The 16,694-nt window shown below is 36.9% G+C and overlaps 1 protein-coding gene across 2 annotated transcripts in view; it reads right to left on the bottom strand.

Annotated features, from left to right (window-relative positions):
* Positions 1-16,420, bottom strand: part of HSF2 (heat shock transcription factor 2) — a 31,983-nt gene extending 15,563 nt beyond the window's left edge. For both annotated transcript variants that reach the window (XM_058307342.2, XM_058307343.2), the window contains exons 1-5: positions 16,129-16,420; positions 4,135-4,243; positions 3,853-3,980; positions 2,898-3,022; positions 382-457 (exon numbers count right to left, since the gene is read on the bottom strand). In XM_058307342.2, coding sequence (XP_058163325.1) covers positions 382-457; positions 2,898-3,022; positions 3,853-3,980; positions 4,135-4,243; positions 16,129-16,221 — 531 coding nt within the window. In that variant the 5' untranslated portion in view covers positions 16,222-16,420. The remainder of the gene's footprint in view (positions 1-381; positions 458-2,897; positions 3,023-3,852; positions 3,981-4,134; positions 4,244-16,128) is intronic.
* Between the last annotated feature and the right edge of the window lie 274 nt (positions 16,421-16,694).

Here is a 16,694-nt window from a genome sequence, read left to right as displayed (position 1 = left end):
AAATATTAGTCCCAAAATGTTAACTATGTCTTGTGTAGTAAAAATATTAAAAACATTGTGATTCTACGTCTTTCATAGTAAAAAAATTAGGAAATTGCTAGTGTATTAATTATGCTACTGTGAATTACTAAAAAGCTACTGCTATATTATCTGAGTACAGAACGATGATTTTTAGCTAATGAGAAATTTTATTAAAAAAGGTATATAATATAGTTTAATCTGTTTGACTTCACAATTTCCCATCTTTCTTTATAGCCAATATACAAGAAACTTAAGATTTTAAGACCAATCACTGGTTAACAAATAGAGACTTTCTTGGGGTCATAGATATTACTCACTAAACAAATGCAGATTATGGTAATGGGGGAAAAAGCTTCTTACCTTTCTAATAACTTGCTGCTGTTGTGCATGTTTTGCTCTTAATTCTGACACCTCCTTCCAAAGGGACTCATTCTCACTGTGTTATAATTTATTACAAAAATTAACAAAATAAAACCAAGTCTGAAACCCCGGCCTAAATATCTTTAAAGAATATAACTTAATCATACTTATTTTTCCTACATATTTTTAAGAGACCAGGAATACTTTGGTTCACTTACATAGTAATGTATGTAGTTATCACAACTCCAGAATCATCTGTTCAAAGTTATCTATCTTGAGACTCATACCCACATCCAAACAGCAGCAGGTGATATTTCTTTTGACTTTAACCACCTGTTACTTTTATTTACCCTTTATTATTGTGGTAACATATATACAATGCACACTTTTCCATTTTAACCACTTTTAAGCATACCATTCCTTGGCATTAATTACATTCACAATGCTGTGCTACCAATATTACCATCCATTACCAGATTTTTCCAACACTCCAGAAAGAACCTCTATACCCATTAAGCATTAACTACCCATCCCCTGCCCATAACCTGAAATCTACTTTCAGTCTCCATGAATTTGCATATTCTGGCAATTTCTTATACCTGAAATCATACAGTATATGTCCTTTTCTATCTGGCTTAGTCCACTCAACATGATTCTTCAAAGTTAATCCATACATATATATCAAAATGGCATTCCTTTTTACACATGAATAACATTCCATTGTATGTACTTACCACATTTTGTTTCTTCATTCATCTACTGATGGACAGACACACACTTGGGTTGCTCTACCTTTTAGCTACTGTGAATAATGTTAGGAACACTGGCGTGCAAATTATCTGTTTGTGTTCCTGCTTTCAATTCCTTTGAGTATATACCTAGAAATGGAATTGCCAGGTCATGATGGTAGTTCTATGTTGAACTTTTTTGAGGAACCATTCTTCCAGAGGCTGCACCATTTTTCATTTCTGCCAACAATGTATGAGGGTTCATGTTTCTCAACATTCTTGCCAAAACTTATTTTTTAAAAATAATAGCCATCATGATAGTGGTTATAAAGTGGTATTTCATTGTGGTTTTGACTTGTGCTTCCCTAATGGCTAATGATTCTGAGCATCTTTTCATGTGCTTATTCGCTATTTGTATATTTTCTTAGGAGAAATGTCAATTCAAGTCCTTTGCCCATTTCAATTTGGGCTGCCTGTCTTTTTGTTGCTGAGTTGTAGGACTTCACTGAATATTAAATACTGATCAGAAATATTATTTCCTAGTATGTTTTCTGAATCTATAGGTTATCTTTTCACTTTCTTAATGTCTTTTGATGCACAAATGCTTTTAATTTTGATGAAATCTAATTTATCTATTTTTTCTTTTGTTGCTTGTGTTTTGGTGTAAAGTCTAATAATCCATTGCCTAATACAGTGTGGCTTGTTACTTTATATTTAAAAAATAAACTGGCCTTTCAACTGTGGCTACCAAGTTTCAGGCTTTGTGAATCACCTTCAGAAAAAATTTTTAAAGGGAAATGACATCTACTCAGCACCTGTTATGCTCCAGGCACTATCCTAAGACTTTATATGTATTACTTATTTAAACTTCTCTGAACTCCTTCAAGAAATGAATTACCAGCATCTCTACTTTATATTAGCAATTAAGATAACATACCTCAGAGAAGTGAGGGGACTTACCCAAGATCATTTGGATCATCTGTTATGTGTTGAAATCTATCAGATTTTAAAACTATCTCAAGATCCGTTTTAAACATAAGCACATGCAAACACTAAACTGCTTTTTTCAAAAAGCAGCACATCCAATAATATGACAAACCAACAACTGATGTAATAGCAATAGTTTTCTTCATTCCCCAACTTTTATTGAAGTTGCAATGTATTATAAAATGGTAGCAGCACTAATAATGCCAAGAAGGCATCAAAGGTAAGTGCTTTATTGTGGAAAATTAGAATAATGGTACCCAGATTTGTGGTAAAAGAAATAAAAAGCATCTTTTTGTAGATAAAAGGTTTGAATAACTTTCTGAAGACAACGTAAAAGTAATCAAATGGGGCAAGTCTTTTGTGAAACAGTCTTACATGTAGGCCTTAAAAATCTCCATAAAAAAATGGATGGGTAACAAATGCATGATTTTTTATGGCCTGTGCACCCTCATCTGTGTGTAAAGTTCCTATGAAAGCTACTCTAAATAGAATCATATTTCCCACACCAATTTAAAGACCTATTGTTTTCCTTAGTAAGACTTGTACATCAAATTGTTTTGATGTGCCTAGATTTATATATTCTTTTAACCAATATCATGAAAATGTAGTATCAGGATAAAGACTTTGGCCATGAATCAAAATAAAAGGTATCAATTCTTTCAGAGAAACAGACTTTGATCTTGGTTTCAGCAAGGTAAGACAAGTACATAAAACATCAGACAATCTTCAATTCTTAGCACACACGCACACAAACACACACCAACCCCTCTATTAAGATTATATTTGGAAATAATACTTTACCTTTTCAATTCAGAAAGCCTGGACTCAATAGTCTCTTGTTTTATTTGAACCTTCTGAGCACTACTTATAATTTTTGTTAAATCTTCCTGACGAATTTTATTTTCTTCTGGTTTTGAAGATGAAACCTTTACAAAGAGCAAATTTAGGAAATAAAATACTCAATACCAGGATTTTAATTCAAAGCTTCCCTATTATAAGAGTTTTTGTGGACTGTTCAGAAGGGAGATCTGTGCCGAAAAAGCCCAGGAGAGGATTCTAGGGGAAGAATAAACTTCGTGTCTCAAAAGGAGAGGAGGCAAGGTTTTTTGTTTGTCTGTTTGTTTGTTTTAATGTGGAGAGGTTTCCTTTTACAAGAACGTCATAAGGGCTTTTTTTCCCCTTTTGCCAAATTCTCTGTAATTTCCCCAAGCTTCTTTATTACCACATTCCACATTTAATTAAATTTACACAGTAAGAGCTGCATGATATGTCATTTGCTTTCATGGTCTACCACCTTTTTCTATGGTAACTGTAAAAATATCTTATAGATCACTCATTCAAAAATGTATTAATGAGTACCTACTTTGTGCGAGGGGCTTACTCTGGGCATTGGATATACAACAGTAAATAACAGACAAAACACTTAAGGGAGCTGACATTCTAAATCTAGTAGGGGTATACATATTTTTTTAGCTAAATTAGAAGTGAGCCATCCTATTATAGGGATGACTCTTCTCTCTCAATCAGATTATAAACATTTGCCTTCCCTCCAGAAAGTGAAGATTGAGCCCTCAGTATAGCTGAGTACAGGGAAAAGATAAAATGAAGAGATATAATTTAAATTACAGCTTTATAGTCTAAACAAAGAATATCTGTGTATTTCTAAACAATCTTATTTCAACAGCTGAAATTAATATCTTGGCCAAGCATACAACATGGCAATGCCCTAATTAATTATTTCATGTTAATAGCTCACCTTCCTTTTAATGTTTTCCAGCAAATCATCTTGGCCTTGTTTGAAGTAAGGATGCTGAAATTCAACAGGACCATCTCGTTCCTGCTTTACAATTCCAGAGTCAATATGTACTACTTTACGAAAGCCATCTGAAAAGGATTCAAAATTCATATGACTAAAATGACAAAAGTTAAATTTAGTATTGCTTGAATGGAATGTTGTTCTCTTTATCACCCTAATGGGAAAAATGGTTTCATCAGTTGTTAAAAGCAACAGTCCAAATAAACTGATGTCCATACTCACACATATTCAGTTGCCTCACAAAGCTTGCCATGTTATTGTGCTTGAAATATTTGGGAAGAATTTCTTTTGCAAATCTTTGTTCATCCAAAACCAGAAAACTCTGGCCATTCTGAAACAACAAAAAATTTCAATTAGTTAAGGTCTTCCGGTACATGGTGACATATATGAACTCAAAACTGTTGTGGGCAAACTCAAAAACTCTGTGGGCAGTCCTTCCATGATATCTTCAGACCAAGATTCTATTCCTTGGTGACTCTTATCACAGAAGGTAAGTTTCTGATGCCAATCTCAAAAGCTTAGGGGTATGTTTTAAATCAATAACCAGCACCATATTCCATGGTAAAATATTAGAAGAATTTCGATTAAATCAGAAACAAGAAAAAAATACATGATGTAGTAAGCATAATTAACATTGTTTTAAAGTCTAGTCAATGCAATTAGACAAAAATAAATAAGACAAATTTTGAAAAGCAGCAGCATTTTATCATTATTTGCAGGAGACATAATTACACCGATATAATCAATTGAAAACTAGAAGAGACTTCAGTAAGATAATCAGTTATTAAAATTAATAGTCAGTAGTGTTCCTCCACACAAAAAGTTTAGAATAAAAATAGAATCAAAGATCCATTTGTAATAGGAAAAAATTATCTAAAAATAAAGTAAAAAAATATACAGAACTTTTAGGAAAATATTAAAACTACAAAGGGACATAAAGATAAATGCAGTGCTGCTGGAAAACTGTCAGTTCTCTTTAAATTAGCCAATATACTCAACTCTTGCTCAATTTTAAAAATTTTTGGAGAGAAAATAAAGAAATGCTAACATGACCAATTAGGTACTAAAGCTTATTTTTAGAACAATTATATAACAATAGCCAAGAAAATAGTGAAAAGGATGTGGAAGGAGAGTTGTTTAACCCTTCCTATATAGGTGATAAAATCACAGTATTTACAAAAGTTTTGTCCTAAAGAAAGGACACCTGAACAAATGAACACACAGGCCAGAGGGATTAGAAAAAGCAGCAAATATATTTGAAAATTTTACAGTTAATAAAGTAGGATTACAAATCAGGAGGGAAAATCAGTAGGAGAGATTATCTAATAAACTTTCCATTTTGGAGGAAAAAAACAAAAGCTCAATGCCAATTCACTGCTACTTCACTCTTTACAACCAAGCTTTTGGCAACAGTATATACTAAATCTAAAAGTCATACAGATAAAGATTAATGAATTTATTCATGGTGACTGCTACCTGCCTATCCTATCTCCAGTTTCCTCTATTTCCTTACTAACAGAAATGTATTCTTGTGCTACTACTACATTTCTGTTTTACTTGCAAAGAGAGGTGATGAAATAATACGTGTCTGGCAAATAAGCTTTAAGTAGAATCTATCAGGTGAGACTTTCAGAAAAGGTCCTAAAAGGAGAAATGTTAAAAATGTCAAACTCCCACACCCTATCTTCCAGCTTGGAACTTACAGCTAATGGCTAGAGCTCTAGCAACCACTTAGTGAGGTGGAGTAACAGTCTGGCTGAACAGGCTAGAAGGTACCTGGGTATCTTCAAATGTAGGTATAAGAAAAATATAACTCTATATCTTATTTAAGCCACTGTTATTTGGATTTCTATTACCTGTGTCTAAGCCTAATCCTAATAATAGAGTACAAAAATACAATCATTCACTAGTTAAAGAATATTTTTAGCATTTATGACAGAGGGTTAATTATATTAACTAAAAACTCCAATTACTAAGATGGAAATTCCACTGGAAATTTTAGAGGAGCCCAATCTCATTCACACTTGAAGAAATGTACAACAAAACAATCATTTTCACTTATTAAACTGGCCAAATTTAAAATGTTTGACAATAGCCAATGCTGGCAACTGGGTAAGAACTATCAAAATAAAAAATGCATACATCTTTGCCTAAGCAATTCCACTGCAAGGAACTTAATCCAAGGGACAGATCTACACATACGTGAAAGAAAAACTAAGGCATAAGAAAACTCCTGTATCATTTTACTTACTTTTCTATGAAAAGATTGGCCAATAATACAAACTGTCACCCTTTCATTTCAAAACCCTTAAAATGATTACAACAGGTCAGTTATTTAGCTACGTTTTGTGTCTGTTTTTATGGACAAGTGTCATCAGTCTTTGTGATGGATTAAAGCTACTTTATTCCTGAGCTGGGCCTTCAATGCTATTGGTCATATTTTTAATCAATGACTAAGTGTTTTGAACATTTGTACATCTCAAGGCATCAAAAGTCATTTTGCTCCTTTAGTCTCAGCAAGTTAACTTCAAGTACAAATTGGTTGACAACTGAATAGCTTAGCAGAATGTCTTCATTTTTGCCTCGAATTTTCTACAAAATTTCACTTATTTCTACCTTAATTTTACTGCATATTTCCACTTTGTCTACTCAGTCCTTTTCTCAGCCTACAGGTATCATGCTCTAGGTCTCTCCTATCTCAAAAATACTTCCCCTCTACCTTACTTTTCTCTCAATCCTGGTAATAATCCTCTTTAGGATGCTCTATTCTCTTGATTTTGGTACTATACTTATTGGGTTGTCTATCCTTCCTGTTTTCTTCACCCATCAACAAAGTAGGTATGTTTTCTGGGGTCCTGTTCTTGATCATGACACTTTTCACATGCTTTCCTTAGGGAATCTCACCCATACCAGTGTGTGTTACTGATTTTATTATGCATGAAGATGATCACATTTGTTTCTCTGTTCCTGACCTCCTCAAATTTCACACTTGAATTTACAACTGTTAACATTTTATACAATGTTCTTTATTTCAATATGTTCTAAACCCACTGTCTATTTCAAATCCATTTCTTACTCTCCTAAGGTGAAGCTTTTTGTGTCCTCCATCCTGACAAACCCCTCTCCCATCCAAATTGCCTAAATTTTATATTAATAACAAGATAATAAATTTAAAAGTCTAAATTCAAATACCTAGTAATGTAAGGGGAAAGGAAACATTAAACACATCCCCTTTAGCACTTTTAGGGCATTGGAACTGCTTTGTATGATACTGCAATGATGGATACATAACGATATATATCTGTCAAAGTCTATAAAACTGTACAGCACAAACTGTAAACCATAAACTATAGACCTTGATTAGTAGTAATGCTTCAATATTGGTTCAGGAATTGTAACTAATGTAAGATGTTAATGATAAGGGAAAATGAGTGGGGGACGGGAATCATATGGGAATCCCCTATACTTTTGATGTAACTTTTCTGTGATCCAAAACTTCTCTAAAATAGTTTATTATGAATTTTTAAAAAATCCTCTTTAAAATTAAGTAAAAGGTAGGAAATCTTATGTTATTGTTCCTATTCAACACCATAACTGTTGTCATAACCACTGTAAAAAAAAAAAAAAAAAAAAAAAAAAGAAGAAGAAAAAATGAAGGCCTAAGATCCTGAAAAAACAAAGGTGTCATTCACAGGTGCTATGGCTATACTTGCAGAGAAAACCAAATCAGTAAAATGATTAGCTCATTGGCTTATGATTAATACACAAAAATTCCTTGAATTTTTAATTACCAGCAACAGCTAGGAAATACAATTTTTATAAAGGGGCACCACATACAATATCTAAAAGATACTTAGGGAAAATTCTAACAGAGATGTGCAAGACCTAATTGCAAAAATTATAAAACTACTTCAGAACAAAATGAATTCAGAAATATGACTGGTTCATGGGAATACTCATATCATAAAGACATTCATTTTCCCTAATTTAATTTATAATTTAATACAATTCCAACAAAAATTCCCAGTTTTTTAAAACTTGGAATTTGGATTTAAAATGTATATGGAAGAACAAAGACCAACAATAGTCACACATTCCTGAAGAATCTTCCCCTTCAAAATCAAGACCTTTTATAAAGCTATGGTAATTCACACAATATGACACTGCACAATTGATGAGTGCATTGTACTTCTAAGACAGTGAGAAACTGGAACAAGGATAAATTGCCCAATGGAATAAAAGAGAGAACCCAGAAACAAAACCACAATATCTACATGTAGTTTTGACATAAGACTAGGTGGAAATAGAGATCACTGGGGAAAGGAGGAAATATTAGATAACTAAAAATTTACACGGAAAACAATGAAATTGGATCACTCATACCCCCACAAAGATCAATGTCGAGTGGATTCAAGACTTACATATGAAATGCAAACTTTTAAAACTTACAAAATAAAAGAGATGTAAAAGTATCTTTCTCTCCTTGGAGCAGGAAGGGGAAAATATATTGGAGAAAAAAAAAAGGATGAACCACAAAAAAGACCGATATATTAAACTATACTAAAATTTAAAACTTCTACTCATCAGAAGAGAGTAAAAAGATAAGCCACAAACTGGGAGAAGATATATGTAACTCACACAGCTAAAAATGAATATCCAGAATATATAAAGAATTCTGACAAACAATAAACCATCCAATAGAAAAATGGGTAAAAGACAAACATTTTACAGAATAGGAAACAAACGGCCAATAAACATGAACCTGTTTAAACTCAGTAATAAGGGAAATATAAAACCTTAGTGACATAACACTTTACATTCACTAGACTGGTAAAATTAAGATAAATGATATCAAGTTAGAAGAATATGTGACTAATGAACAATCTCATGCAAGCTTAACCGTAGTATGCACTGCTTTGACCAATTTGGAAAACAATTTACACTATGCTGAGGTTGAACTTTTCATATCCTATTGTATTCTCCAAGAATCTATTCCCCACACAAGCCTTGGGAAATTTCTTTTGGGATGTCTCATGAAGACCTTGTGTTCAACTTGTCCCAAACTGAATTCAATTCATTTCTTTTACATCTTACTTTTTAATGCAAACAGCACCAATTTTCAAAGCTTCCCCCGCCCCATTTACTCAAGTCAAACAATTTTGGGTCATCCTTGACTCTTCTTCTCTCTCTCCACAATATCCCAAAGAATCATAAAAGCCCTGGTTGCCATCCTTCCTTCTTGGAAGTTCCACTGTCACTGAGTTCAGACAACCACTACTGTTGCCGAGACTTGTGAATACTTTGTAAGCGGACTCCTAAATTCCAATATCTTATCTCTACAATCTGGACAAGGTTATCTCAAAATAAAAAAAATAAATCTTAAAAAAAAAAAAGAAAAAAGAAAAAAAAAATCCCTCTCTCCCTCAAAACTGCAGTGGTTCTCCAAAACTTTCAGAGCAGAGTTAAATCCTTCAGCATGGAATTCAAGACAATCCCTGATTGTATCATCACTGAGATAATTTCCACCATATGGTCAATTCTCTGACTCCACTGAACTCAACCACTCAGTAGCATTTGGCACAGCTGAACATTCTCTCTTTCCTGAACCATTTTCTTCCACTAACTTTTTTTCCCCCAACTTTTTCTTTTTTTTAAATTAAAGTTAATAGATCACAAGGAATTCCACCAACTTCTATGACATCACTCTCTTGGTTTTCTTTCTTTCTCACTGTCTCTTCTCAGTGTTGGAAAACCCCATCTCTCTGTTCCTTCTATTTTCATTTGTCTTCCCAGATGATCTCATCCATCCAACAGCTTTACCATTTCAGGTTTTTACTTCTAGCTCCAAACTCCAACCTGAATGCCAGAGTTACGTATTGAGTACCATATTCAACATTTCTACTTGGACGTCTTGGAGCATAGAAGTTATTTAGGTTGTTCATAAATATTCCTGTTCTCCTTCCTAACCCTACACTTCCCACCTTCTTTGAGGTTAGGTGACTATGAAATTCAAACAGAATGAAACAGTTTTCAAAGAGTACTAGTGACCCATTTTCAGTCTAGAAGTTAACACAACCAAAACAAAACCCCTAATCATTTCTCCTAATCATCTCAGCAAACAGTACCATCATCCATCCTATTGCTCAAATCTAAGTCATCCTTAATTCTTCTCTGTCCCCTCTCCAACTGCAGCCAATTTACTGGCAAGTCCTGCTGTCTTTGCCTTCAAAATAGGTATCAAATCCAACTATTGAACCACTTCCATTACTACTATCCTAGTATCAGCTACCACTATTTCAAAACCATATTGGAAAACTGTGGTAAGTCTTCTAACCAGGTCCCTCATTTCCAATCTCCTTGCCACAGGCCCCAGCCTGATCTGTTCCTGCCTACCTCTCTGACCATACTGTGTATTCTCCCATTCTTGAAAGACAGTTCCAACCACATAAGCCTTCTTGCTTCCTTGAACATGCTACGTTTAAGCCTTTGCATTTACCATTCCGCATTATCAGTTCCATCCTTTCTAATGATTCAGGTGTCTGCCCAAGCATCACCTCCTCAGAGAGGCTTTCCTTGTCACCCTATCTAAAATTTCCAGAAATCCCAAACAGTTTATGTGCCTTATCAATTTAATGCTCCAAATTCATTTTTTATCATCTTCTCTGCAAAAATGGTTCTAAGCCATTTAAATAGCTTTCCTTTTCTAGTGGCATGATGTTAAGCTTTGTCAGTAGAAGACACTAGAGTGATATTACAAGAAGAAGAAGGTGTTTTCCTTCCTGGTTCCAGTGTGTCTTTGGTAGGCTCCTGCAGTTCAGGCAGCTCATCCTGAGCCTAGCTCCTGTGGTATATGGTATTCAGTAGCATCCAATGGCCAAGAGTTTCCCCTGGCACTCTCCTTACTCCTTTGCGGGGGTTTCAAAAAAGAGTGCCACTGGCAAAACATTTTTCCATGAGGAGCTTTCTACAGCACTCTTAGAGCAATTGTTGACAGACTTTTTCTTATAGGGGCACATAGTAAATATTTTTGACTGTGGGTCGTAAGGACTGCCTTGTGGCAAGAAATAGCTATAGACAATATGTAAACAAATGGCATAGCTGTGGTCCAATTAAACTTTATTTACAAAACAGATGGCACAATAGTTTGCCAACCCATGCCCAAGAAGTCATATTTCCAAGCAAGTTCTGAAGGACAAATTTCCACTAAGTACCATCAGTGTGGCACCACACTGATTTCTCTGCTATTCAGTGAGCCATGGCCATTCCATCTCCAACAAGGTCTGGATCCCCTTACCTTAGCCTGGGGGAAGGGCTCTTAGTTGGGTGCTCTCTCTCAGCCCTAACAGTAATGACCGCTCCTTTAATCTTCCATTCTTACATTTTTTTAGGTTCTTTAGGGTTTTCTTTATTCCAACTCCCCCATTATGGTTAGAAATTCTATTAAACTTTTGCTATTCAAATACTGGGTGGTTTCTATCTTCTGATTGGACCCTGTCTGATACACACTCTCTTTATCCTGCATTATTTTTTTCGTGGTACTTATCACTAAACTACTATTTGTGTTTGCTCATTTTTAAAACTATCAATATTTTAACCATCAAAATGGAACCAGGAAGGTAAGAACTTTGGTTAATTCCAGAATGAATTCCCAGTACCTAGCATACTGCTTAGTCATAACAGATTTACGATATTTGTGACTAAACGATCTGCTGGTTATTATGGACAGAATTAAACTTTTAGAATTTTCAACTCTTAGACTATATCAGATAAAAAGAAATGTCTCAGTCATATCTGCTCTCTCTGCTGTGTGTACATACACATCATTCGCTCATTATTCTGAGTCTCTGCTCATGGTACTCCTTCAGTCTCCATAACAAAATTAGTAAATAACCTCTTAGAGTGAGAACATTCCATTGTACTGCCATTTAAACCTGTGAGGCTCAAGCAATATAACACAGGACTCTCCCTTGTCCCTAACCGTTTTTGTTTTTTTTTTAACGGAGCAGGCAGTTACTGAGTAGGGTGGAAGAGATGGTTAGCTTCTCAATATCAACAAATGCTGTCAATCTTCTAAAGCGTTGTAACAGTCATTACTGCCCAAATTAACCACTTGGTGCTCTTGGTTTAAGACACCCCAAATACTCTTATTACTAATAATCTAATATGTCAGACACATCACTCTGAAACATTTTAATGACAGAAATTTATAACACTTCTATAATAATCAGTCTATAGGTCTGAGTACCTAGCTCGTTCTCTCTCTGCTGTATATACGTTAAAAGTACTTGCCACTGGGAAGTGGCTGCAGCTCAATCAGATGAGCTTCCATCTACCATATGGGAGGCCCTTGGTTCATGTCTCGGGGCCTCCTTGTGACGGCAGGCTTGCCCACAGATGCCATGGAGCGCCACCCGGCCCACAGATGCCATGGAAAGCCAACTCAGCAAGGCAATGCAACAAAAAGAAGAGAGCCAAGTGAAAACAAAGAAGAGCCCATAGTGAACAGACACAGAGAGCAGACAGCAAGCAAGCCACAAGCGGGGAGGGGAAATAAAAATAAATAAATACTGACACAGAAAAGAACATACATGGAATGGACACAGAGAAAAACAGACAGCACACACACACAAAAAGACACAAGGGGGATTAAAAAAAAAGTACTTGCCACTGAATCTTTCAACTTTTCTGTAGGGCCAGCTAAGTTGGATTTTATCCCTATTTTGACACACTTTGTGGTCTTTCTTATTTTCATTTGGGAATACCGTAATAATTCAGTATTTACACTGAGAACTCTAAGAGCCTATTGCTGAAATTAGCCAAAGACAGCTCCAAAACAATGGACAAATTCTGGTTTGTTCCCTTTTTCTACCTATTTATTGCCTGTTTCTGAGATTTGAGAGGAATAGGAAAACTGGGGATGCTCAAGGGCACACAAAGGTGAAACAAATGGTAAAAGTTTATTGGGGGAAATCAGTCTTCTTAAGTAATCTGAGAACGAAGACAAAGGTAAGAAAACTGGCAAAACAATGACCTTTCATTTCTTTCCTTCTTTTATACTGCTTAACTTCAACAAACACCAAGTATCAAATTTCAGTAACAGTAAAGGCTGTTCTTCACTATAGATGGCAAGAACTTCCATTTAACCTCCACAGCCTCTTACCCCTATCAAGTTTCCCCAGTTGCTTCAAAGCTAAACCTGCATCCTTTCTTTATGACTCTGTTACATATAAAACAGATTTAGGCTGTCTGACAGTACTATCTCTGCCCTCGATTCTGGCAATAGAATGCCTACCAAGAACCAAGAATAGCTATGTAAAATTTTGAAGCTTTAGGAAATGTCCCAAAAAAGAATAAGAAAAGAAAAAGCAACTTCCATAAGGAGAATATGGGAAACACTGATATATGTACAACATATGTTTTCTTAAAGGCATTCTAGATCTAAAAATGTTCCTATTATGATAGGATAAAAACACATTTAGTATATTTTGATTACTCAGAATATATTTCTGTATTTTCAATTTTGTCACATGTTTCATAGAAAACTAAAGTTATATAAATCTTTGGGAATATTAAACCAAGCTTTCCAAACTCCAGTTGGTAACAGTTTTCTCCCCTTGCCTTTACACTCAAGTTAGGTGGGCAAATTATTTTTCACGTGTGGAAAATTTTGCATAGAAGACTGCCTGCTTCTAAAAAGTCTTAATAGGATTTTTGCTCATATAGTATAAATACTGAATTACCTAAATAGTAAATTTAGCAAAACAAGTTTGAAGAAAACCAGAAGCAAACCTAAAAAGCAGGTTTTAATTACTGGGAGTAACTTATTTTGTTTTTCCATCTAACATCATTGTTCAAGTTTTACCTTTCAGGGTTAATACTGGTTTTAGAAAAACATGAGAGCAAGAATGAGAGATAGCTGCCCTAAGCATCTAAGATCAGCCTAGACAGTATGTATCCAGAATTGTCCATTGACCTGTGAAGTGAAGGGAAGACATTTTGGTATAAATCTAAATATTGTGCCAACAGGATTAAGTGCAGTGGCACTGACAGATAACCTCTCTGAAAGGTAGGAAATCTATGTTAGAGTCCTACCTACAATCTTGGGTAGCTGTGTAATGAATAAGTAATCTAACCTTTGTAAGCCTCAAATCTTCACCCTTGTAAGAACAAAGCTAAACAAGATATCTTAAGGTTCTTTTCAGGGATGATTCTACCTTTATGATTCCTACCACTTCCTTTACATCTTCCATGGATTTCACTGATTCATCAAGCATTTATTAAGCACCTACTATATCCCTGGTACAGGACTATCCTTTCCCTCATGGAATTTAAATTTTAATTATCCAATCAGTGTATTAGAAGATGAATAGTCAAGAGCATAAATTTAGACTTAGTAATAGGACAAAAATGATTTTAATTGGCTGTTTATTCTTAAATGATGCATTTATGAATTAGCACGAATCTATCTCTCCACGTTTCATATTTTCCAAAAAATAAAAATGCTATAAAAATATTTTGGCTATTAAGGATATATTAGACCTGCCACTGACATAATATCCCTTAATTAAAACCAAATACCAAAACATTTAGGTATGATTTCTAGGCAGTAAAAACAAGAAGGCCTATCCAAACCTAGCTCCTATGATAAAATCAGCTTGGGAGGAGAGGAGGAGCGGGCAGGGTAGTGGAGAATCTCAGACCAATCTCTCTCATGAACACATGGTTGACTAACAACCGCCTGTGCTGATCCATCCTTGTCAACTTTTAATCCTTCTGACTGAGGAGAACCATGAGACATCTGCTTATTTTTAAGTATATGCTAGGCACTGGCTTCCTTATTTTCACCTTTCTTTGAACACTGTACAGAATTCATCAAAAGTTTAGAAAAGAACACACACAGGACATAATGTTAGGTTCTTTAAGCTAAAAAGATGACCCAATTGACCATAATGACCTCAAGAAAATGATATACCAGAAATGAGATAAAAAATGAACAAATGACAGAAACACAAGGCAGAATATGGTGCAGTCAAAACTTTATGTACTCAATATTGTGTTTCCTGTTAGGATAAAAGTAAATACAACCGGGAGTTCCTATAATAGGAAAGGAAGGAGGGAAGAAAGTGAGGAGGAGAGATAACATTTACTCAGCTGTAACAGGTGCCAAGCACTGTGCAGGTAGTTTTCACTTACTCAAAAATTTCACGGGGAAATTTCCCAAATTGGTGATCCCCAAATTGGTGATCATCTATAATCTCTCCTTCACAAAATGATGCCAACATCCTAGGAGTGTATTCTAACGCAAAAGCACTGTTGACGTAAATATCGAATCATCCTGCTTAGAATCTGAGGATTCAGAACTTGAAAGGGCCTTCCATCTCTCCTAGGCCACCCATTCATCTTGATAAGAAGATTCATCAAGATAGGGGTCCCAGCTAAGGTCATCCCTGGCTAATGGCAGAGCAGGGATCAAATCAGAAATCAAGACATCCATACACCACTCTGCTTGTAACTGCTGAATGAGATTTACTGATTCATTTTAACTCTTCACTAAGTTACCGAAACACCCATCTCTTGGCACTTTCATTAAAATAATCACTTTTAAAAACTGTACAAGTGACCCTGAATCCTCAAAGACTAATATGCCATTTTCTACGTAATATTTGACAAATCTATTTTTGATAACCTGGGTATGAACATTCGCCTACTTTCCCTGACTGTTCCCCCATAAAGATTCCAGATACAAAACGCCATGTGTTTCAGCGAGGAGAATCAGGTGAAGATCTCCTCCGACAACCCGCCGCGTCCGGGGCTCTCCATCCCCTCAGCGACTCGGACCCCGCGAGGCGCGCGGGAGAACGCAGGATGAGTGTGCAGGAACCAGGATCCCGCACGCTCGGCTCGGCCGCCGCCCCCCGCGCGGGTTCCGAACGCGCCCGGGGTCGGACCGTTACGAGGCCGCGACGCCCCGCGCGGGCCGCCCCTCCCCCACCGGGGCCTGAGGCCAGCGGCGCCCACCCGGACCACCGCGGTCTTCCCGCGTGAACAATACCGAGGAACCCCCGCGCGGCCGAACTCCCAGGCCCCGCGCGGCCCCGGGTCCCGGGCCTCGCAGAGCGCGTCGCGCCGCAGGCCGCGAGAGACAACCTCGGGTGACTGAGAGAAAAGGTGGCGGTCAGTCAGGGGATTCGGAGGCCGCCGCTGCCCGACCCATACCTGGCTCCAGGTGATGAACTCGTTGGTGTGGCCTTCCTCTACCAGCGTCCACAGCTTGCTGAGGAAGGCCGGCACGTTCGAACTCTGCTTCATTGTTAACCAGGCGCAGGGATTCCAAATTCGACACCAGAACGCGGCGGCGGCGGTAGCGGCAGCTGCTCGCGGAGAATGCCCACCACGCAGGCGCAGCAGCGCTCGGGCCCCGCCCCCCAGTCGCGGCCGCCGCACGTGACGGACAGGTCTCTGCGCTGGACCCGCGCGTATCGGACCCGCACCGGTCTCGTTCCTGGCCAATCCCAGGAGCAGACTACGGTAACACAGGAAAGCGATTGGATGACGCAGACGTGAAGGGGGTGGGAGCAGAAGGGGGAACTGCCTGCTCATTCGCCTTTTATGCAGGAGCTTTGGGTGTAGCGGACTTTTGGTTTAGGAGGCTGTGTTTGGTTGTTTCACGTGGCGACTGCTTTGGGTTCCCAGGCTGTGGCCAAGAGCCTGTAAAAAAGTCTTAAACGGCCGTTGAGTCATTAAGTTTGGCAGGCAAAGTGGAGTTTGCACCACGGGAGGGA

Source organism: Dasypus novemcinctus, chromosome 11 (genome assembly GCF_030445035.2).
Source record: "Dasypus novemcinctus isolate mDasNov1 chromosome 11, mDasNov1.1.hap2, whole genome shotgun sequence".
Taxonomy (NCBI): Eukaryota; Metazoa; Chordata; class Mammalia; order Cingulata; family Dasypodidae; genus Dasypus; species Dasypus novemcinctus.
The sequence above is the reverse complement of the archived record's forward strand: the minus strand, read 5'-3'. Positions and strand labels throughout refer to the sequence as shown.